The sequence below is a fragment of the Erpetoichthys calabaricus genome, chromosome 8 (assembly GCF_900747795.2).
Source record: "Erpetoichthys calabaricus chromosome 8, fErpCal1.3, whole genome shotgun sequence".
Taxonomy (NCBI): domain Eukaryota; kingdom Metazoa; phylum Chordata; class Cladistia; order Polypteriformes; family Polypteridae; genus Erpetoichthys; species Erpetoichthys calabaricus.
In genome coordinates, this window is record NC_041401.2 from 110,869,374 (window position 1) to 110,893,540 (window position 24,167).

Genomic DNA, 24,167 nt, shown 5'->3' on the forward strand with positions numbered 1-24,167 from the left:
GTGGTCCAGATCTAATTATGCAGCTGTTCGACTGGCAACCATCTCCCCGCCATTTTGGAATGCAGGGCAGGTCCTGCCATCTATCGGCAACAGAAAGAATTTTATGTGAAATCTCTGCGCAGGGCAGGTGCTGTGAATTCTCTATGTAATAAACTTAAGTTATAGCGTAATGAAAATTGCATAATTAGATCTGGACCACCCTATATTTTGGTTGTAGCTTTATTCAGGTTCAATTAAATGCATGACCTTCTTTTGCAAATGGTTTCAAGTTCATATCCACAGTATCTTTTTCATTACAGGAATTGCAGTTTCCTTTCTCTTTCAATATTAACAGGATTATGCGTAGATTTCTTACAATCTAAGTGACAAATTACTGCAATGGAAACGATTTGACCCAAAAGTACTGCAATAGAGATTGCTAAGTGTTGATTACATGCAGTGCTAGAAGCAGAGCCCTTATGAAGGCATCATCTCGGTCTTTAGGCCAGGTATATAAAAGAAATGACCCTTTAGAAAATGTCCCGAGAAAAATCCACTGCAAATGTACAGATTTTACAAGAAGAAAACGGCCCTCTTAAAAGTTTATTCCTGTGCAATTCCTAAAATGTTTTCATGTAATACTTTAATAACAGGCTACTAAAATGCATCAACAGTAAAACTATCAACACTACTAGAAGTGAATTCTAAACTCAAATCAACTTAACTGGCACATGAAAAGTAACCCACAAAGAGAAATATGCCTTCTAAGTAATTTTAATTTAAGTATGGTCCATCAGGGATTGTTCAGGGGCTTACCTTATCACCTCAGTAATATCTAGAAGCCAAGTCATTTTAACATATGTAACACAAACTCACAGTAAACAGAAACCAAAGCTGCTGGACAGTCTTGCACTTTCACAGTCCATCCAATCATCTCTTCCACACACTGGTACAATAGCCTTGATAATCCCGACAGGCATGAATTTCACAAGAGCTCCAACACCACTGGTTATTCAGTAGTCAGTTACTGACAAAATGTCAAAAGCTGCTAGTATGTCTCTCCTTCATAAAAGATACCTTTACTGCGATATTTAATAAATGACAACTATCATTACCAGCTGGCCATAGAAGACTTTTTCACTTTTGACACCATGTAACATGAACTTCAGAAGTGGTCATCCACCCTGAAACATGTTCATGCCCAGCCAGTACTTGGATGGGAGACCATCTAGGAAGAATTTTTGTTGTTGCTGGAAGAGGTGTTGGTGAGGACAACAGAGGCTGTTTATCCTGTTGTCTGAACGTGGATCCCAGATCCTCAGTGCAGTGACAAGGACATTGCTGCAAAAATGGCGGCGTCCTATGGATGAGACGTAAAGCCGGGGTCTTGACTCCGTGTTCATAAAAGATCCCTGGGCATTCTTCATAAAGTGCAGGGTGTATCCCAATATCCAGGCTAAAGTGCCCTTCATAACTACCGACCCCATCAAAAAGTCATCCGGTCTCTGACTCTCTCATTCTTCACCAACAAACTAGCTAATTTGTGAGTGTACTGGCTCCCCACTCACTATGAAAAAACACAGTTTGGAGTAGTGAGGAAAGCGATATAAAGAATTGTTATAATCTGAAGCAGTTTAACAGATTTTACTTGAAATAAATTTTCACACTGTGCAAGTAATGCTGGTTAAGAATTGTACCGATTATTTGTAAAGAAATTAACAAGGCCTACTTTTGAAAATGAAAATACATAATTGCAGGGGGTCCTCGAATTACAACGTCTTGACATACATTTCGAGTTTACAATGCTCACTCCCATAAAAACTTAAAAAAAATTTAGACATCAGAAGGAATAAAAGGATTTTTTTACACTCATTTTTCTGCTACTACAGTACAGTGTACAGTACATTTATGTCCTTTTCCTTTTTCTGTGGCTTAGTTGTGTTTTTATGTTCTAGATTATGATTTTGCAAATGTGTTAGGATAGGTAAGTGACTTAGGCTAGGGTGTGTTTCAGCTTGCACCAAAACTCTGTTAACATCACTGTTGTAGGAACGGAACTGTGTCGTAACCCGAGGACCCCCTGTATATAAAAACCATAAACCAACCACTAAACCTAAAATTTCATTCAATTTAAATCTGACTATAGCACACTGAAAAACACAATTTACTATAAATCTCAATAGCATTTGTTTGCATATTCATAATACCTCCTCCAGTGTTACTTATTAACATCCTGTTGCCATTCAATGAATAACTGCAGTCACTTCATGCTTTCCACGTTTGTTGGTTTGTCAATGGGATGTAATCCTTGGTTATAATTAATCATGTTGCTCAGGCTTATTTTTAATAGCTTTCAATCAAATTTGTGAATTCAAAGATATAAAACATTCTATACAGTGTATTGAAATGTACATTTTCAGACTCTGTAATTTTGCAAGTATAATTCTGATAGTATTGCTATTAACTCACTGTTAGTTTGTTTTGAAGTGGCATTCATTTTCCCTGTTGGACTCTTCTGTACCCTTCTGGGAGACCAAATAGATAAGTCTTTTTTGTCTAAGCTTTCCGTAACACTCAAGAGCTTCTCCGCTTAAATTACAAAATGAGTAGAACCTGCTTAACAAAGAGGTCTTCAGTTTTCCTTCCAGCTGCAGTCCCTGATCTGGGACTAGGAACGACTATAAAGAAATTATTTCTGAGTTACTGTGTAGGATAACAGTATTTCAGCAACTTTTAGAGCCACCTTTCAGCTATTCTGAACTTCATCTGTTACAAAATGTCTTAAATTAGTGAGAAGCCTTTTTATATTGCTTCCTATTCCTAATTTACATAATCTGTGGACCTTTTGCAAGCTCTGATGGACAATTCAGTAACCTGAAAAAAGGGTTTCCTTGTATGGTATATTTTCATACATACTCGCTCCTCACTCTTTCTGAGCCAGCAGCCCAGTATAAAATTGTTATGGGCATTTTTATTCAATATGTAAACTTTAGTACTGGTAGGACATAAAAGTGGGTAATCCAATAATTATAAAATGAAACACACACCAGGGAAGGTGACCACACTACCCAGAATGAGTGCCAAGTCACGGTTCCAGGAGTGCACTCAACCATTATCAGAGCTCCCCGATACTGTTAATTTTAACAGATTTACTTAAGGATAAACAAAAACTCAACAGTTCATCAAAAGCCAGAAGACATACTGCTGTTTCATGTACAACTATTACTGTACAAAAAAAATTTACAAGCCTTTAGAATTCATCTTCCATAAAAGTAGTACCGGGCGGTATGACCAAAATTCTATATCATGGTATTTTTCTAAATTTTACTGGTTTCACGGTATTTGACTTTTTTTCCCCATGCATGAGTAGATGTTAACCACATTTTCCACCAATTACTGCAGTAGACTGGCTAAGAATAACCTATTCCACTGTCAATAGAATTGTACATTGTACAAAAAAAAAAAAATTTTAATGTGCACACAGGTATTAATACAGGTTTGCATGGCCCCATAAAGTGATAGTTTTCAAGGGGGTGGCACTAATGAAGAGAAGGGATCACATTGCATGACAGTTGCAGTCAAAATATAGAACCTTTTTGTTGAACAAATTTTGCAAACAACTATAATTTTGACAACATATTTTCAACCATCCAAAGAGCCATTTAGACTTAGTAAAATATCCAGAGGTGTTTGTGAAAAGTTGTATTGCACTGAACATGTCTTAGAAAAGGAATAAATAGTAAATATTTTTTGTAAACCAACTACACTTTAATGTTAATCTCTGTCCACTGACACGTCAGCTATATGGATTATAATGGCGTTGGTTATCTTGATTCACCACTTGCTTTTTTTGTCGTAGGCAGTACCTCTAGCAAACACGTCTACAAGTAACGTCTGACTTGAGTGTCCTCTAGCTTTTTCAGTTTTACCTAAGGACGTGGAGGGTGCTCCAAAGCATGTGTGTGGCTAAGGTGGTGCAGCAAACTGCTTCTGTTGCCGCCTCCGGCGACAACTTTAGCTCTACAGCATTTGCAGGAAATAGTTGTTTGGTCCACATCCGACCTTTTAAAACCAAAGTATCTCCAGACAGACATGGCTCCTTTTTCCAGCAAAAGTTCTTCTGTGTCATCATGTTCAATTATATCGTCTGCTATAGCTTCAGTTTTGGAATGTTCTCTGTCCATTTTCACCGCATGTTGGCTGTTGCATGTGTGTTTAGCAGTGTAGAAGTGAAAAAGGTACCCCCTTAAACAAACAGTTTCCCGCTGCGCCACGTTCCAAACATTTTTTAGGCTATTTAAACTGGTATTGCAGTATAAGAAAAATCCGTATCATAAAAATAAAAACACAGTTTTTGGTATGAACCGGTATACCTCCCAGCACTATATAAAAGTATGAACTTCTTTCTCGCAGTATAAAATTTAACCCCCCCCCCCTCTCTCTTCCTACTAAAATGTATGGGTTACAACAAGGTGGGTTACCAACAGCCTGCCGATAGAGACATCGCATGTCACAGACAAATGAGAAAACAGCTTTAAGAAAAAGCATACATAATGAAATAAAAGTAAAATTTTGTGACTCTGGGTTAATCTCTAAAAATAACCTCAAACAGCTTCCACGGAATGTATTTGTTTGGTCATACCTACACGCCACCTTTGGTGTTCATATAAGCAATTGCATTTTTCTAAAATCCTTGTGTTAAGTAATCAATTATTGGTCTTAAAACAAGTGGACTTCAGTTACCATGATTTAAGTTTAACAGGCAGAACCCAAATCCAAAGGCAAATGTAAAGAAAGTGGAGTAAATGTCTGACCAAACTCGTCAATTATGGGCTTTACCAAAGCAAAGCTGAAAAAGAAAACTTCCCCATATTTCCAATCACATTGTTTTACCAAGAATGATACAACCCATCTAAAAATAGTTACTCTTAAAACAAACAGGACAGTTTTAGTTGGAAAATTTATTTAACAATATCAAATATATTAAATGTTTTATAATAGCAAAACACACAAAGCAGGCTCTTTAGCCTAAGTGCTGTAACTGTCATACAAACTTTCACAACACATTTTCTTTTCAATAATATATTGACTGTAATGAAAGCCTGCAACCATAGTATACCCCTGCTGTACACACTATATTCAGTCTTTTGTTAATTATGGTAACAGTATTTATTTATTTAATTACTTTTAAGAGTGACAGATCAGATTCCCAGATACCAGGCTGCAAATGGAGTGTTCTACCGGTCACACACAAAAAGGGAAGAATTTACTGTTTTAATATGTTCTTAAACTAAAACAAATTAGACACAGCTCACCTTTATGTTAAATTGTTTAGATGTCACAATACAGAGTACTACAAGTCTAATCACACAGGTAAAATAATTATGACTGGCTTATTTCATATTCTAGCATCAGGCCACTGTTGTGCTTGGTGGCCCCAATTGCCAGCGGATTCTTATTCTTTTACATTGCTCCCTCTTCTGAGATGGACCATTCACTGTTGCTGCACTAGTCAAAATCAATTTGCAACATTGGCAGGTTTGCCATTTTTATAGGCTCTCCTGCTAAAGCTGTTCACTTGCAAGATGGAATACCAGTTAATATTGATGGTAACTCAACTCCAGGCCAATGTAACTTGTAAGCGACATTACAATATTTTTTTACAGCACAACAAACAGCCAATCACTGGATACTGTTTATTGTGCAGTCCTGATAATTCTCTTGAAATGAGCAAGAAACAGCAAAGTTTAGAAAGCTTTTTTTGGTACTGTGACATCAACATCAACAAAAAGGTCAAGTGAGGTGGATGACAAAAAATGCGAGGGAAAAAAAGCATAATCTAATTGGAAATATTATGATTCTTGCATAAAATGTGGATTTTTGGCAATGACTACTTTAAAGAAAAGTAACATGGGAACAGAAGTGAGGGTGTCAATCAGTAACATTACACTTTGTTACGACTGTCTTGTATCAAAGAAAAGAAACGAGCACATTGCCCCACAGAATTTAGTACTTTGGTAATTTACACTGGCTTAATGATTATTAATTTTTTATCATGTTACAAGATTTAAATTGTGTGTGCATCTTTTTTTAAAAAAAATAAAAAAATAAAAAAAAACACACTCATTTGGTCTGAAAATATTACACATGCAATGCCCGGCCCATAGCTAAAAAAAAGTTCAGAAACCTCTGGATCCATAGGGACACTAATTAAAATAAAATAAACTGCTTAACAATACTACTCTGAGACAATTAACTCAATATTTACTATCACCTTACATTTTACCAGCTATCACATACTTTAAAATAAAAATAGTATGCATTCATGTCCCACATCATGACTTAAGGACTACAAAGTTATACCTTACTTAGGCCGACCAATAATGATGGCAGACACTTTGAAAAGGATTGTGCAGCATACAGCTGGTTCATCCTAGCTCAATTATTTACTCAACTCATTCTTCCACCTTTTCTTTCATCATCTCTTCCAACTCCGATTATGCTTTACCATCCTACACCACTTGGGGCACAGCACATTTTTATATACAGTGGGGAGCACTACATCAGAAAGACACCACACAAGGCAGGTCCAAGAATACTGCTTGCGTTGTGCATCTTCCATTAGCTTTTTACCTTCTAAGATGCATTACAGTATAAACCCCCATACCCAACAAAGTGCATTCCAAAATCCACTGTCCTATATGTTACCTTTACAAAACATTCACTAGGACTTGAGCCTGTAACTAAGGTTCTGGTTCAACACCTATATTTATTTCACACACTACCAAATTTATTTCACACACTCATAAGAGTGGAAAATTTCTTCATATAGAAATAAGACTTAATAGAATATGGAAGCTGAAATGGTTATGCAAATGAGTACATCTCAGTAGAGTCACACATAAAACACTACATGCCCATGTTTATCAGCATTAAATGTTGGAATTTACTAATTATGCACTGCTAATAAATCAATGCATCCACTCTTTTCACACAAGTTTATTATACAAGAGATTACCATCATACCAGTGAAGAGTACTAGCAAAAGTGATCAGTGCAGAAAACCATAAAATACTTTGGTTATGCACATGAAGAGTCTGCTGGGTAATATATGTGTTCTAAAATATTCAGATACTAAAATATTTGTATGTTAATCTAGAAATACTCCCTTTATTTAATGCAATCAAAAACAGACATGCTGCCTGATCTGATCAAATGAGCCAAGCTGCAAAGAGGTGGGCTCATACATCAAATTAATGTTTAGAAATGAATGATAACTCAAAATCTCAGGAAACACAAAGTGCCATGCACTGAAACAAATCCGTTCCAAGCAAAGTTTCCGTTTTCACATGACCTATAAAGTGTGATCTAATTAAGGCTCAGAGCGAATTTAAAGTTAGGTGCATTGTAATTATTACTCGACCCAACATCAACTTAAATACAATCTATGTGCTTAGGAGCAGTAGGATTCATTTCCTCTCAATGGTATAACCACCCCAAAAATTCTAAACAAACATTAACAAACATGATTAATTAAAATGTTTTGTATTTTTAGGGTGAACTGCATTTTATGTAAAAACAATAGACAATCTGACGTGTTTCCAGGAATTCTTAGTGCTAGAACCAGTCATATAAATCTAGGTAGGCAGAATTGAAATATATTGATTTTCAGAAAGTGTACTTGTTTTTAATGTGCAATGTGGAATTTGCATCATCTCTGGGAAAATGTAACCATAAAGGTGATCTGCCACTGTCCTGGAGGCTTCGAATCCAACCTTCATTGCACTAAAAGGAGGCTTTACAATATATTGAGATACACCAGAATCCATCACCGAATTTGCTTCGTAAGTATTGCGTTTAGGGTAAATGCTCACCAGTGTAGCATTTTGCCTTATGCATCTTGATGACTGTCCACTTTCTTTATGTACCTTCAGACAGTTAGGGCAGTATGGTGTATGCTTGAAAAATTTGCCCAAAGGTTTCCCTCCAGAAAAGTATGTGACTGTTGTGAAAAATGAACCCCAGAAACATACTGCTGTGGTAGGAGTAACATAGCCATGTTTGCCTTGACTTTCATTTCCCAGTATACAGCAGTTAATTTTAGGTGGTGAGAAAATTAACTGCTGAGGTAGTATCTCATGACCTGGAGCTTGAAGATGTGCTGTTTTATACTGCTCCAAAGAACAGCTTTGATGAGAAAGTACACCGGAGGCTTTTTCCATGAAGCTCAGCTGCTGCAGAACTGCTGCAGAGGCAATCAAACCTGCCACACTTGTGAGGTAAACCAGACTGAACAAGCATGTGAGCTGCAAAACAAGAAGAAAAGTTTAACTTACAAAAAAGGGGATTCTTAACAATCATATTTATTAAATACCACATACGTTGAACAGTCTGCTTACAATTAAGCAAGAGAAATAACAGGTTTTCTACTTACAAACCACGACATACTTGAGTACATTAGTCTTATTTCTAATTTACTCAGAATATGAAATATATATGGCTTTGCTGTACAAAACATATCAAAAATGACTGCAAATGACAAAGATATACTCCATTATAATTTACTCCAGAAGGCAGGAAAAGAAGAAGAAAAAAAAAAGTTCCTAACTTTTGATTAGTCTTGGTTTCATTTCAAATGCATTGTTAATGGGAAGTCAAATTAATTCTGAAGCTTAGTACAATGAATCTTTATTTTAGCTTCATAACTGGTTCAATAAGGAAACATTAATATGAAGCATTTTAATAAATTAAACACATTCAGCAAATACAGTATCTCAGAGTAAAATGTTTAATTGTACACCATCTTTCATACATTGATGGTAAAGATTTTTTAGTATACTACTGTATACATGCATACTGCATAGCAATGCAAAGTAAACATCTATATAAACACCACACCTCTCAGACAGCATATAAAGCAACTAGGACAAACAATTCAATATACAAGCATGATCACCTTACCTTTGTCAAATGCTTGTACATGTGAGCAAATGCTTCTTGCCACACCAACTGTTCCAGAAGCACGCAGATATCTGTGTAAGTAAACCATCCACGCTTTAAGCCCTGCTTTTCTGCAACGCTGTTTAAAAATAAATTTCATTATTGAAATAGCAGATAATTAAATTATTCCTTACAACATATCGTGTGACAGGTCAACTAATGGAAACATAATCTAAGCCAAGATGGCAAATGTACACATACACTACTGGTCAAAAGTTTTAGTACACCTCAGTTTTTATGCAAATGCACACAGTTTAATGTCTTAATATTTTAATGAAATCAAGGAATAGAACAAACAATGCTAATCGGCCATGCCTGAAGCTGTTGTACTGTGAGGCACCTATCACGCAAGTTGGTGACCCTGAGACTCTTGTCTTCGAATTGAGTTGTGACTTTGGGTCTGCCAGATCTCTTCCTATCAGGTATCCAACTGCCTTTGGACTGTGGACACCATACTCACTGGTACTTCGATTTATTTATTTGCAGTTTCTCTAAATAAAAGGTCTACACTTTTAAGGGTAATAATGTTCTGTCTCATTTCATTTGTTAATTGTCGTTTTCTTTCCATTATCACTGGAATTTACAACTTTCAACAGTGCAATATTGTCCAAGCAGTACTTCAGAGGGTATATAGTAACAGTCTGCTCCAACTCTGCTTTAAGACAGATCGTGGGTTTTTAAGTAATCAACAGAAGTTGGGACACCTGTGCAAATTTTTTGCTTTAACTTGCAAATCTTAATTTACTTTAGTTGCTGCCTATAGGTTGTAACATAATAGCTGATCCCTGAAGAAGGCCCATTTGTAATATTCTGAAATTTCATTTTTCTTTCTGTTTATGCTAACCTAAACTTTAAATTTAAACCTCTGGCAGTTCATTGCTTACCTTTTTACCATTTCAGGACATTCATTGCATTTCAACTGATTAAATCTGAAGGAATAATAGAAAAACTGAGGAGTTCTAAAATTTTTGACCAGTAGTGTATCTGCATTTTTTTTTTAAACACTATTACCTGCTGATAATAATAATGGGTTAAAATAAGTCTACAATACTTTAGCCTCAAGAAACAGGTCATATAGGCTCACAAGGTTGTTTGCTTCTAATATAGGATTTTTTTCCTCTTCCCAATAAGCAAGTCTGTACTTGTAAAAGAATACACCCAGTGACCAACAATAAAAGAGAGGAGGCTAACAATGCAAGGTATATCAAATGATGATCTCTCATTAGCATTACCAGTTTTACAGTTCTAATGTGACACGTTTGGCTGTGGTGGCTAATGTTACAGCAAAAGTAAACAAAGACAAAGGGGGAAAAAAAGGATGAATATATTTAAGAAATATAGGAGGTACTGTTGTAACAAAACAATTTTTGGAAATGTTACTTTAACAGATTTATTTCTTATAAAAGGAAATTAAAAACCTATAGTAAAACAAAGCCACAGGCATTCGTATTTTAGAATATACTCAATTAAAAGTACCAAACAATTTACTACCAGATAAAATTTTGCACACAGGTAGTAATTTGGTTAATTACTCGCCTTTGGGGCACCTGTTACATTTTTTGTTTGTATTTACCCTAAGTTCTTGTCTATAAGCCGGACTCATGTATTAGCCGGAGACCAAAAATCATACGAATTTTTAAAATAAAATCGTATCATAGATAAGCCGGACTCATGGATAAGCCGAACGTACTATAACCTATAACTAATAGAAGGGAGGGAGGTCAGTGGTCTCACTCGCGCCCATTTAATTTCTTTAAGTGGGGAGAGAGTGTGAGATATTGGCGTCTCTCTCACTCCCTGCATGGCGCGGTTAATTGGAGCGGCCGGAGCGCGTTCTTTCTGCTCTGGGCGTCAACACGCGCGCGTAGCGGTCATTTAAATTGTGATTTTGTTAAATTTGTTAAAATGGATAATGTAAAGAAGACTCGAAAATCTTATCCCAGTCATCGAAAACTTGAAGCGGTGAGCTATGCCGAAAAGTATGGCAATGCGGCGGCAGCTAAAGAGTTCAGAACAGACGAGTCAAACATCCGGCGATGGAAAAAACAAAAGCCTGTTATAAAAGCAATGCATCCGAAGAAGCGCTGCCGTCGGTCCCGAAAAGAGTTTTGGCCGGAATTGGAGTCACAATTGAAGACATGGATTATCTCCAGACGCAATGAAAATAGAAGAGTGTCGACCACTGGAATTCGTTTGAAAGCGAAAGAATTGGCAAAACATTTAAAAATCAATGACTTCAAAGGCAGCAAATGTTGGTGTTTTCTGTTCATGAAAAGACACAACTTATCTGTAAGAGCCATTACATCTATTGGACAGAAGTTACCACAGGATTGGGAAGAGAAAATTGCTGTCTTTGGGGTTTTTGTCAAAAATGCGATCAATGGAGTCAATTTCGAACACATCGGGAATATGGATGAGGTCTCCATCAGTTTCGATATGCCCAGTGGTTTCACAGTTGTGATTCTGACATGAGTTGATCCCTTTGTCTCTACCACTGGCAATGAAAAGTGCAATTTTACTGTTGTCTTGTGTGCTACAGCCGATGGTGGAAAATGCAAACCTTTAGTGATTTTCAAACGAAAAACTATTCCTAAAGATGTCTTCCCTAAAGGTGTTGTTGTCACAGCAAATGAAAAGGGATGGGTTGACGCGGATATGGTCAGCTATTGGTTAGAAAACATTTGGCGTAAACGCAAGAATTCATTTTTTTGCCAGAAATCAGTTTTAATATACGATTCGGCTCGACCTCACATCACAGAAGAAGTCAAAGAAAAGGTGAAAAAGTATTCACAATTGGCTGTTATTCCTGGAGGACTGACATCTAAATTACAGCCACTGGATCTAAGCGTTAATAAATCTTTTAAAATCAAAATGCGTGAGAAATGGGAGGACTGGATGGTCAATGGTTACCATTCATTCACTAAGTCTGGATCAATGAAAAGGGCCTCTTATGCTGAAGTATGTCAATGGATCGACGAATGTTGGAGTGATGTAACCGCGGATTGCATTAAAAATGGATTTAAAGCCGCGAATATCTGCGAATATCCAACCGAAGTGCTAACAGCTGTGATATCTCGTGCCACTGATAGTGAAGAAGAATCTGAAGAAGAATCCGAAGATCAAATCGAATCTGAAATTCCAGAATCTTTTAACGAGCTGTTTGATCTCTTTAATACTGAATGTGATGAAGAATTTGATGGCTTTGATTAATAAAAATTAATTTTTAAAAATGTATAACTGTTTTTAATAAATTGATTTTTTGTACGCGCTTCGCCTTTTGCGGATTTTATATGTAAGCATATTTAAATATATATCGCGGATTTTTGCGGACAATGGGTCTTTTAATTTCTGGTACATGCTTCCTCAGTTGGTTTGCCCAGTTGATTTCATACAAGGGACGCTATTGGCAGATGGCTGAGAAGCTACCCGGCTTACTTTTCTCTCTCTGTTGCGCTGCCTATCTGTGATCCTGACGTATGGGGATTGAGCAGGGGGTCTCTCTCTCTCTCTCCTGACGGAGGGGGTGTGAGCTGCCGCCTTCAACAGCTTTGTGCCGCGGTGCTTTGCATACTTAGAAGCCAAACAGCACCATTGAATTGTTTGCTCCTTTGAAGAGGAAGATATGTTTGCATTCTTTTAATTGTGAGACGGAACTGTCATCTCTGTCTTGTCATGGAGCACAGTTTAAACTTTTGAAAAAGAGACAAATGTTTGTTTGCAGTGTTTGAATAACGTTCCTGTCTCTCTACAACCTCCTGTGTTTCTGCGCAAATCTGTGACCCAAGCATGACAATATAAAAATAACCATATAAACATATGGTTTCTACTTCGCGGATATTCTTATTTCGCGGGTGGCTCTGGAACGCAACCCCCGCGATGGATGTATAAGCCGGACTTATGTATAAGCCGATATTCTATTTTTTCATTTTCACAACTTTTTTCCTTAGATAAGCCGTGGCTTATTGACAAGAACTTAGGGTAATTATAAATCTAGTATACTCTCTTTTTTTTAGAACATTAAAACAAATTTGGATGAGAACACAATATTCAGCCCAGAAAAAGGTATTCAATCCCATTCACCTAATTCTTCTAAAATAACATCAAGTTGAGTTCTGAAGAGCTCCAAAGAAATATGGTTCTTTGTGTGAAGAAAAACTTTGTCCAAAGGTTTCATCAGTGTTCCCAGTGTTTTTACTGAAGAACTCATTTTAAAGTAAGCTAGGAACCACTGTACTAATTATAATTTTAAACATTTCAATTATATTATCTCTCAATCTCTATTTGCTTAAGCTGAAAATATCCAACTCCTTCAATCACAGCTCAGTTTTTTTTTTACTACTTAAGTGTAATTCCTTATATTGCTTTACAATAAAAATTTCTTCTGCCACAAATCTGTCCAATTATAAATTCTATCCAGGTCAATCTACACTGATTCAGCCAATTTTAGATTATTAACGCTATGTCTTGACTTTGCCAATCTTTTCTAAATAATGTGCATCCATTTATTATACTCATCCCCATCTCTCACATTTAGCCAGGTCTCTGTTACTGCTTTAATATAATAATTATGTACAGTTTATAACTCAGGTTTTATGTTCAGTACTTCTATCTTTAACAAAAATATTTCTTACATCTTACAATGTGGTGAGTGGTATCTCTTAACAGTGCTAGACTAGCAACCTTTTCTGTTGAAATGCAGGAGCATTTTATGCTACTCGCATAATAAAATGCATTGCTTCTACATGCCTATATGTAGTGCACTACTATAGAAATGCCTACACCAAAAGCCATGTAACATCTGAATTGGACGTTTGGATTCAGTTTAGCTTTTACATTGTTGCAGGAAAGACTGTGGGCAAAGGAATGCACCACCCAAAAATGGTATTGTTTATATGCTACTGACCCCATGTGTTTTATAGTGACAACCAAGTAATTTTTAAATTCATGTTTTAATGGGGGGAAAAAAAAAGTGTGTCATAATATAAGCCAATGGTGGCCAATGCACCACAATGGCAAACAACATGACAAATGTCCAATTTTACTCATGTAGCAGAATCTTCATGTCAGTTATTCAGTCGTTTGCCCACAACATGCAAAATGGGGGTATTTTTTGCTAAAATATTGTTAAATAAATGCTTCAAGGAAATTCAACACACGTCATAAACAGGTTCACAAATCACATGGTTTCTGTATTGAAGCAAGGACTCTTGACCAATGAATGAAGAAACGTTAGCAGGAGTAATAGTACATTTTATTTATATAAGGCACCTTTCTAAGCACTCAAAGACACTGAACAAAAAATAAATAAACACATCATACACAAAACTTAGAACATCAGAAAATATAAAAATTAAAACCAAAGAAAGCCACTGTAATCATAAAGAAAAAGCCATTTTAAACAGATGGGTTTTAAGTTTACATTTGAAAGATGAAAATGATTCAATATTTCTAAGCTCAGTAGGTAGAGTGTTCCAGAGCTTGGGAGCAGAATGGTTGAATGCTCGGCTGAAGACGGGCGAGAGGGACAGTCAGATGGATGGAGGAAGAGGATCTAAGGTTACGGGAGGGAATGGCAACATGAAGAAGGTCGGACAGATATGGAGGGGTGAAATTATGAATGGCCTTAAATGTTAACAGCAGAATTTTAAAATCAATTCAAAACTTAAAATCGGGAGCCAACTAAGCTGCTGCAGGGAGTGGTACAATGCCAATTTAAACTGAATCAAAAATCTGACACACACAAACCAAAAGTAATCAAACCAAAGTAATCAAAGAGAGAAAAGACCAGCAAGCTCCCAAGAGATATTTGTTTGCTCCATTCCTGTATGGCCTAAATTCACCTGTTAATTTGAAATCTGCCACAAGTTGTAACAAAGGTCCAAGAGCAAAATAAATAATGGCTAGCATCCTATGATGTTTTGATATCCCATTACCAGTGCCTCTCTTAATTAACTAAGAACTTGGCTATTTTACAATTGTTTAAAATTATTTGCTTCTCCAGAAAAGTTTAATATATTCATCACAAAAACAGAATGTTTAACAGTTTAAACTTAACACAAGTAATGTACATTTATGTAGCTCTAAAAATTTAAAATAGACATTTGCATAATCCACCTTAACAAAATGACAAATGTGTTTATGTTTGTCCATCTGGTTGCTGTCTGCCACTTCAACTGATGATGTTATCACAAAAATTTGCATTTGTGATGTGCGATCTCATTGGAATGACAAATGTAATGCATTTTATTACTACATGGATTACAATAGATGGTGTAATGCAAACATCAATGCTGAGGTTGCAGTTCAGAGTTCGCGGCCTCAGTCATTCGCGGATTTTTCCTTAGAACCTAGCTAATAATTGTTAGCGGAAACCGCAAATAGCCTCCACAATTTTTATGGCTTTTTTCGTGGCAATACTGTACTGTAGAGAAAACCGCGACTTGGGATGGTGAAAGTAGCCAACAGAATTTGAAACTACAAGTCCCAGCAGTGGCTCTGATTGGTCTTCTGCTGAGGGTGCTGGGGCTATTGGGGTCAAAGGATGTCAGCGCGGCTTTTAAAGAGGGGACCGGTGACCAAAAGCAAAAAAAGTTTTTGTAATTTGTGTTTCAAGTTCCTGTCTGTCTGCCTTCTGTTGGGTTACCTACACTTATTCATTTTGTCCTGGATCGTTTCATGCATCTGGATTGTCTGCCATCTGCCTGTGTACATGAGGACTGTAAGTGGATTCATGGCCATCCTGCAAAGAAAAGAGTGCTCCTGAACCCGTCTTCACCATTTCAGGAATTACCGGTAGGACTATCTGTACATTCCCATTCAACGTGTGGATCTCTGGACTATTTTCATCCGTTGCCGTTTTTCATTAACTTTTTCATGATTTACTCTGTGCGTTTTGTTGTATTTAATGTGTAATTGCCGTTAAGGGGAACAGGGGTGGTATCGTTTTCTTATTTCATTTGTTTTCATTACATTCTTTATTTGTTGTTTAATTGCCGGTTTGCTTTGTTTTTGTCTCTGTTTGTGAGTGCGCACAGGTCAAGTCAAGGGTGAATGCGTCCCTGGAATCTCCACCATAAAAATAAATCACTGTCTTCTCGACTGCGGCTTCTCACACAACGCTATGCTTACTTAAAAGCCTGAACACTGCCCATCCTTTTTGGCCGATTGCTTTCTTTTTCTCTCCTCCCCCAGACATTCTCTGCTCCTGCTGGGGGGGTTGTGCTCCCCTATGATGTTTGTCTATTGTTTAATCCGTAACTAACTGCATACTGAGCTCCTTTTACTTCTGAAAGAGACATGTTTGTTTGAAGTGTTTGAATAAAGTTCCTGTCTGTACAATCTCCTGTGTTTGTGCAATTCTGTGCCCCAAACGTTGCACTTTGTACATATTGTTCCAGTAGTTTTTAAAAAAGTTTTTACAGTTCATTAGCAGTCTGCAAAATAATAGTGTTGCAATAATTTTGATGCTCTTTGCATGAAAAAAGTGTTCCATTAAAATTTCACTTTTTCCTTGTTAATTGTGACGTTTACTTAAAGTGCAGCAAAAAAGTATTTGCCGTCCAGGGATGCATTAACACTAGAATTACCAGAGCCTACGAAAAAATTTGTCGATCCGTCTCACCTTAAATCGCTTCTTAAATCCTTTCGCACCTCTCCGCCATCGTCTTTTGTCATCTAAATGTACAAGCTGCAAGTAGCCGGCTATTCCATCCCCCCACTGACTTAGAACGTGCACGAATTTCTCCCAGCTCATGCCTTGATTGATTATCTGGGAGTGAAGTGGAGTTTTAGAGTGGAAATAATAAATCGTTATTTGGAACACACGCATTTCATTTGTGTTCCGTTTCTACAGTAATCTGTGTAAACACATTTTTAAAACAGAAACTTTTTTCATATTCTAGTAGTAAATGACAAAATGTAGGCATAAACTATATAATGTATGAAGCCTGAAGTCCAAATATCAAAGAAACACTTTCACGAAAGGTACAAATATAACGGAACAAGTGCGCTTTTATTCAAAAATACAACTGCAAAAAAAAAAAGCCGCCTTAGTGTGTGACATTGACACTTATTTGCAACGACTGCTGCTGTGGCGCAACAGTGTCAGTTGCTGACTGGCAATCAACAGGTCACGAGTTCGATCCTGCACGACTCCCTTTTGAGAAGTGAACTGCTCTTATTTTTACTATTTTAGAATAAAAACATACATTTGATTTCAGTCTGTAACAGCGGGTGTAATTTATGAAATTTGTAAAGGTTAGCTTTGTTTTTGTTTTTTTTATTCACTTTTCATTCTTCCTACCCCATTTGACACTGCTGTTTTCACATAAAAACACGCTATAGCTCTGCAGTCTATCACGATGCATACGACCACCTGTTTTTTTTTTTCCCCCAATCTTGCCAGTCCCCACATGTTGCTGTATGCTGTTTCTTTTGTACTCCAGGACATGCAAAGGAAAGCATAGTAAAGAGTATTAACTTCAGCACTATATGCAATCATCAGACACTCCCCATCTGACACTGCTGTTTTCACATAAAGACGCGCTATAGCTCACCCAAGGAGCACCCTTCCTACATTTACATGTGTACTTGTTGCAGTGTACACAACTCTCTGTGCTATGGTTTCTATTACACTGAGCAAGCACCTGTAATTCACAGCTCTATTCATTATCTCAAAACACCACACACATTCACAGTAATTTCCAGTTATGTCCACCAATCACACCCATGCCCACAACCATACAGAACCGATTCCACATCAGAGAACTTCCAGTTCCAGCATAAATTCACAAACGATCCGATGCTGTTCGTTTTCAAATAATATTGCATTAGTGCGATGATGTTTTCACATATATTGTCTCTTTCTTTCAGGTGTGTAATAGAAACCATAGCATAGAGAGAAGTGAATACATTGTAACACGTACACATGTTGTAAATGTAAGAAAGACGACCCTTGCGTGTGTGTGAACTGTTAACATTTGAATCTGATGATTGCATATAGCGCTGTCTTATTCAGTGCGCGCAAGAACATGCAGTTCCAGTTGCTGTGTGCTACAACATGCTGGTGGTGATCAACGCACATTTTAAAAAAAGAAAGAGACAAATATATGTGACGTTTTGAAGAAATCATTTTATGACGACGCGAATAGTACCAATCAGAAAACATAATCGCACTAGTACAATATTATTTGAAAACGAACAGCGTCAGATTGGGTGTGAATTTATACTGTGGTGCTGTTAGAGTCAGATCAGAAGCTGAATAAGCTCCTGTTCTGACTAAGTAAAAATGTATGAATTAATCAACAGAAACAACCGCGATCGACATTTTAAACTTAACGATTTACAGTGCATACCAATTTATAAATTTTATGTCCGTTTGAGGTTACAAAGAAAAAAAAAAAACACTTCCTCCCCAGCGGGGAATCAAACTCGGGTCTGTAATGCACGGCAAGGCTGCTGTAGCGCTAAGTCAGCAAATCTTACTGCTACGCCACGGAAGGTGTTGTAGCATCGTTGAACCTTTTGTGAAAGTGTTTATTTGATGTTTGGACGTCAGGCTTCACAAATGCTATAGTTTATGCCACATTTTGTAACATTTATTACTAAAATATGAAAAAGTTCTTGTTTTAACGATGTGTTTACACAGATTACTGTAGAAATGGAACACGCATGAAATGCGTGTGTTCCAAATAACGATCTACTATTTCCACTGTAAAACTCTAGCAGTTCAGTCACTCCCAGATAGTCAAACAAGGCATGAGCTGGGAAAACTTAGTGAACGTTCTGCGACGGTGGGGGATGGAATAGCTGGCTGCTTGCTGGCTCGTCTTAATTGGCTCATTTAGAAGACAAAGGAGAGGTGAGAACAGTTTTAAGGTGGGCCGGATCTACGAGTTTTTTCGTAGACTCTGGTAATTCTAGTGTTAACCCCACGTATGTGGCAGTTTAAGGGTTAAAGCCCCAAGATGCCACCAAAACAAGCTGCACCGTCTAAGGCTTCTGGCCAGGAAAATGAGCTTGCATGAATTACAGTACATATAGCGGTAACATCGGTATTTTACATTCTAGCACTGCAGGAGACATGCCAGTACAGTATATAGGTTTACCTTTACATTCTTTATTTTTAGGTAATGTACTAAGATGAGTTTGAAATTAAATTAAAAGTGTTTTGGGGGCATATTTAGGGTTTAAACTATGAAAATAGGCATTTTTTTTTAAACCACATCCAAAATTCACGGGTGTTACTTGCCTTTAAGAATATGATTTCATCTTTAACTTCAACCAAGTCTAAACATATGAAATTTGAATATATTACAGAATTGAACTGCAATACTTAATATTTTGACTTTAAAATACAGTATCATAAATTGAGCTTTTCCCCTCCTATTACTTACCATGATTCAAGTCGAGTTAATATGTCAAAAAACTCATCTGGATCTGCATAAAGCCTCCAATCCTAAAACACAAACCACAATAAACTTTATAAACCTCAGTTCTGACTCCATCACACATTTAAATAATTTATATTTGCCTATGTACAATTTAAGAAAACACGTATTTCTGAGTTTCCTGCAATTCGATTTATTAAGTGATACACATTATAAAAAAGGTACTTAAAAGAACCAAAAAACCAAGAATTCTTTGTTTAGCCTCCAGTTATACAATGGAACAGTTAGTAAATGAAAATGATTAAATCAGTAATTCCTACATTCCGAACAAGCATACCATACAAACAGATCTATATAATGACTTTAATTTTCCAAAACATAAAATCTATTACGTAGTATGGAAGAACAGCAGTTACCATTCACTGATGCCTCAGGGATCCAGCAACCTGGGTCCAAGTACAATGTCCAATTACAGTGGGGCAAAAAAGTATTTAGTCAGCCAACAATTGTACAATTTCTCCTACTTACTTGTTGCCCAGTGACAGCCCCAAAAACATCACTGCTTTAGAGGAGATCTGCATGGAGGAATGGGCCAAAATACCAGCAACAGTGTGAAAACCTTGTGAAGACTTACAGAAAACGTTTGACCTCTGTCATTGCCAACAAAGGGTATATAACAAAGTATTGAGATGAACTTTTGTTATTGACAATACTTTTTTTCCACCATAATTTGCAAATAAATTCTTTAAAATCAGACAATGTGATATTCTGGATTTTTTTTCTCATTTTGTCTCTCATAGTTGAGGTATACCTATGATGAAAATTACAGGCCTCTCTCATCTTTTTAAGTGGGAGAACTTGCACAATTGGTGGCTGACTAAATACTTTTTTGCCCCACTGTATCTTCTACAGGAAATCTGCATGTCTTTTAGTGGGGTTTCCTCTCACATTAAAGATATGCAGGTTAGGATAAGTACCAATTCCAAATTTTCCCTTGTGAATGTGTGTAGTCAAAATTTTGAATCTTTTAAGGCAGCCTTGGAAATCAAGGATTTTCTTATAAAGTGTGAACAAATAATTTGATGTTAAGAAGCCACTACAGTTTGATATTTATTCTCTTGCAAAACTGGGCTGATCAAGGGGCAGTACTCTATTATACCTTTAACATGTTGCGAATAGTAACTGCAGTTGCTCAAACAGTTCACACTTATGTTTGAAGATATGTACCTAAGGTTTTCTCCTGTAATAACAATCAGACGACATTATATATATATATATATATATATATATATATATATATATATATATATATATATATATATATTTTATATTTTATATATAAGGGGTGGGCAGTATGACCAAAATTTCTATATCACGTTATTTTTCTAAATTATCCTGGTTTCATGGTATTCAACGGTATTTTTTCCCTAGGCATGAGTGGATGTTAACCACATTTTCCACTGCAATTACTGCAGTAGACTGGCTAAGAAGAACCTATTCCACTGTCAATAGAATTGTACATTGTACAAAAAAAAAACATTTTAATGTGCACACAAATATTAATACAGGTTTGCATGGTCCCATAAAGTGATAGTTTTCAAGGGGGTGGCACTAATGAAGAGAAGGAATCACATTGCATGACAGATGCAGTCAAAATACAGAACCTTTTTATTGAACAAATTTTGCAAAAACAAAACTATCATTTTGACAACATATTTTCAACCATCCAAAGAGGCATTTAGACGTAGTAAAATATCCAGAGGTGCTTATCAAAAGTTGTATTGCACTGAACATGTCTTAGAAAAGGAATAAATAGTAAATATTTTTTGTAAACAAACTACACTTTCTGTTAATGTTAACCATCTCTGTCCAATGACACGTTAAAGTGACTTTTTAAACAACTTTACCATCATTAAACTGCACAATATTGAAACTAATAATTAATAATAAAATAAATAATAGTATTACTGATAGTTGTACAATTACTTTAAGACTTCAAGCTCAGGTGCATTACACAATATTCACCAAATTAAAATAAAACAAGTGCAACTTGATGACGACATCTTTACCAACTAAACCATCATTTAGACAAACTGCATTAATATGACTTCCCATGGGCTCGTCGGGTGCAGTGGAAGTTGGGTGGTGTCTGAAGGTGGGGACCTTGGCGGTCCGATCCTTGGCTACAGAAGCTGGCTCTTGGGACGTGGAATGTCACCTCTCTGAAGGGGAAGGAGCCTGAGCTAGTACACGAGGTCGAGAGGTTCCGGCTAGATATAGTCGGACTCACCTTGTCGCACAGCTTGGACTCTGGAACCAATCTGCTTGAGAGGGGCTGGACTCTCTACCACTCTGGAGTTGCCCCCGGTGAGAGGCGCCAAGCGGGTGTGAGTATACTTATTGCCCCCCGACTTGGAGCCTGTTCATTGGGGTTTACCCCGGTGAATGAGAGGGTAGCCTCCCTCCACCTTCAGGTGGGGGGATGGGTCCTAACTGTTGTTTGCGCGTATGCGCCGAACAGCAGTTTGGAATACCCACCCTTTTTGGAGTCCCTGGATGGGGTGCTAGAGGGCATACCTTCTGGGGACTCCCTCGTTCTGCTGGAAGACTTCAATACTCACGTGGGCAATGACAGTGAGACCTGGAAGGGCGTGATTGGGAGGAATGGCTCCCCCGATCTGAACCCGAGTGGTGTTTTGTTATTGGACTTCTGTGCTCGTCACGGATTGTCCATAACGAACACCATGTTCAAGCATAGGGGTGTTCATATGTGCACTTGGCACCACGACACCCTAGGCCTCAGTTCGATGATCGACTTTGTGGTTGTGTCGTCGGACTTGCGGCCACATGTCTTGGACACTCGGGTGAAGAGAGGGGCGGAGCCGTCAACTGATCACCACCTGGTGGTGAGTTGGCTTCGATGGTGGGGGAGGATGCCGGTCAGGCCTGGTAGGCCCAAATGTGTTGTGAGGGTCTGCTGGGAATGTCTGGCAGAGCCCCCTGTCAGAAGTAGCTTCAACTCCCACCTCTGGCAGAACTTCGACCACATCCCGAGTGAGGTGGGGGACATAGAGTCCGAATGGGCCATGTTCTGTGCCTCTATTGTTGAGGCAGCTGATCAGAGCTGTGGCCGTAAGGTGGTCGGTGCCTGTCGTGGCGGCAATCCCCGAACCCGTTGGTGGACACCGGCGGTGAGGGATGCCGTCAAGCTGAAGAAGGAGTCCTACAGGACCCATTTGTCCTGTGGGACTCTGGAGGCAGCTGAAAGGTACCGGCAGGCCAAGCGGAATGCAGCTTTGGTGGTTGCTGAGGCAAAAACTCGGGCGTGGGAGGAATTTGGGGAGGCCATGGAGAACGACTTTCGGATGGCTTCGAGGAGATTCTGGTCCACCATCTGGCGTCTCAGGAGGGGGAAGCAGTGTAGTGTCAACACTGTATATGGTGGGGATGGTGCGCTGCTGACCTCGACTCGGGACATTGTGGGTCGGTGGGGGGAGTACTTTGAAGACCTCCTCAATCCCACTAACATGCCTTCCAATGAGGAAGCAGAGCCTGGGGACTCGGGGGTGGGCTCCCCCATCTCTGGGACTGAGGTCACCGAGGTGGTCAAAAAACTCCTTGGTGGCAGGGCCCCGAGGGTGGATGAGATACGCCCGGAGTTCCTCAAGGCTCTGGATGTTGTAGGACTGTCTTGGTTGACACGCCTCTGCAACATCGCATGGACATCAGGGACAGTACCTCTGGATTGGCAGAACGGGGTGGTGGTCCCCCTCTTTAAGAAAGGGGCCTGGAGGGTGTGTTCCAACTACAGAGGGATCACACTCCTCAGCCTCCCTGGAAAAGTCTATTCGGGGGTCCTGGAGAGGAGGTTCCGTCGGATAGTCGAGCCTCGGATTCAGGAGGAACAGTGTGGTTTTCGTCCTGGTCGCGGAACAGTGGACCAGCTCTACACCCTTAGCAGGGTCCTGGAGGGTGCATGGCAGTTTGCCCAACCAGTCTACATGTGTTTTGTGGACTTGGAAAAGGCATTCGACCGTGTCCCTCGGGGAATCCTGTGGGGGGGTACTTCGAGAGTATGGGGTACTGAACCCCCTGATAAAGGCTGTTCGGTCCCTGTATGATCGGTGCCAGAGCTTGGTCCGCATTGTCGGCAGTAAGTCGAACCCATTTCCAGTGAGAGTTGGACTCCGCCACGGCTGCCCCTTGTCACCGATTCTGTTCATAACTTATATGGACAGAATTTCTAGGAGCAGCCAGGGCGTTGAGGGGGTCCGGTTTGGTGGACTCAGGATTGGGTCACTGCTTTTTGCAGATGATGTTGTCCTGTTTGCTTCATCAGGCCATGATCTTCAGCTCTCTCTGGATAGGTTCGCAGCCGAGTGTGAAGCGGCTGGGATGGGAATCAGCACCTCCAAATCCGAGACCATGGTCCTCAGCCGTAAAAGGGTGGAGTGCCCTCTCAGGGTTGGTGGCGAGATCCTGCCCCAAGTGGAGGAGTTCAAGTATCTCGGGATCTTGTTCACGAGTGAGGGAAGAATGGAGCGGGAGGTCGACAGGCGGATCGGTGCGGCATCCGCAGTAATGCGGGCTCTGCATCGGTCTGTCGTGGTGAAAAAGGAGCTGAGCCGCAAGGCGAAGCTCTCAATTTACCAGCTGATCTATGTTCCTACCCTCACCTATGGTCATGAGCTATGGGTAGTGACCGAAAGAACGAGATCGCAAATACAAGCGGCTGAAATGAGTTTCCTCCGCAAGGTGTCTGGGCTTTCCCTTAAAGATAGGGTGAGAAGCTCAGTCATC

The 24,167-nt window shown here is 38.7% G+C and overlaps 1 protein-coding gene across 1 annotated transcript in view; it reads right to left on the bottom strand.

Annotated features, from left to right (window-relative positions):
- Positions 1-6,091: 6,091 nt before the first annotated feature.
- Positions 6,092-24,167, bottom strand: part of cnppd1 (cyclin Pas1/PHO80 domain containing 1) — a 66,939-nt gene continuing 48,863 nt past the window's right edge. Inside the window, exons 6-8 of the mRNA XM_028807275.2 lie at positions 19,374-19,435; positions 8,941-9,058; positions 6,092-8,285 (exon numbers count right to left, since the gene is read on the bottom strand). Of these exons, the coding sequence (XP_028663108.1) occupies positions 7,617-8,285; positions 8,941-9,058; positions 19,374-19,435 (849 nt within the window). The 3' untranslated portion in view covers positions 6,092-7,616. The remainder of the gene's footprint in view (positions 8,286-8,940; positions 9,059-19,373; positions 19,436-24,167) is intronic.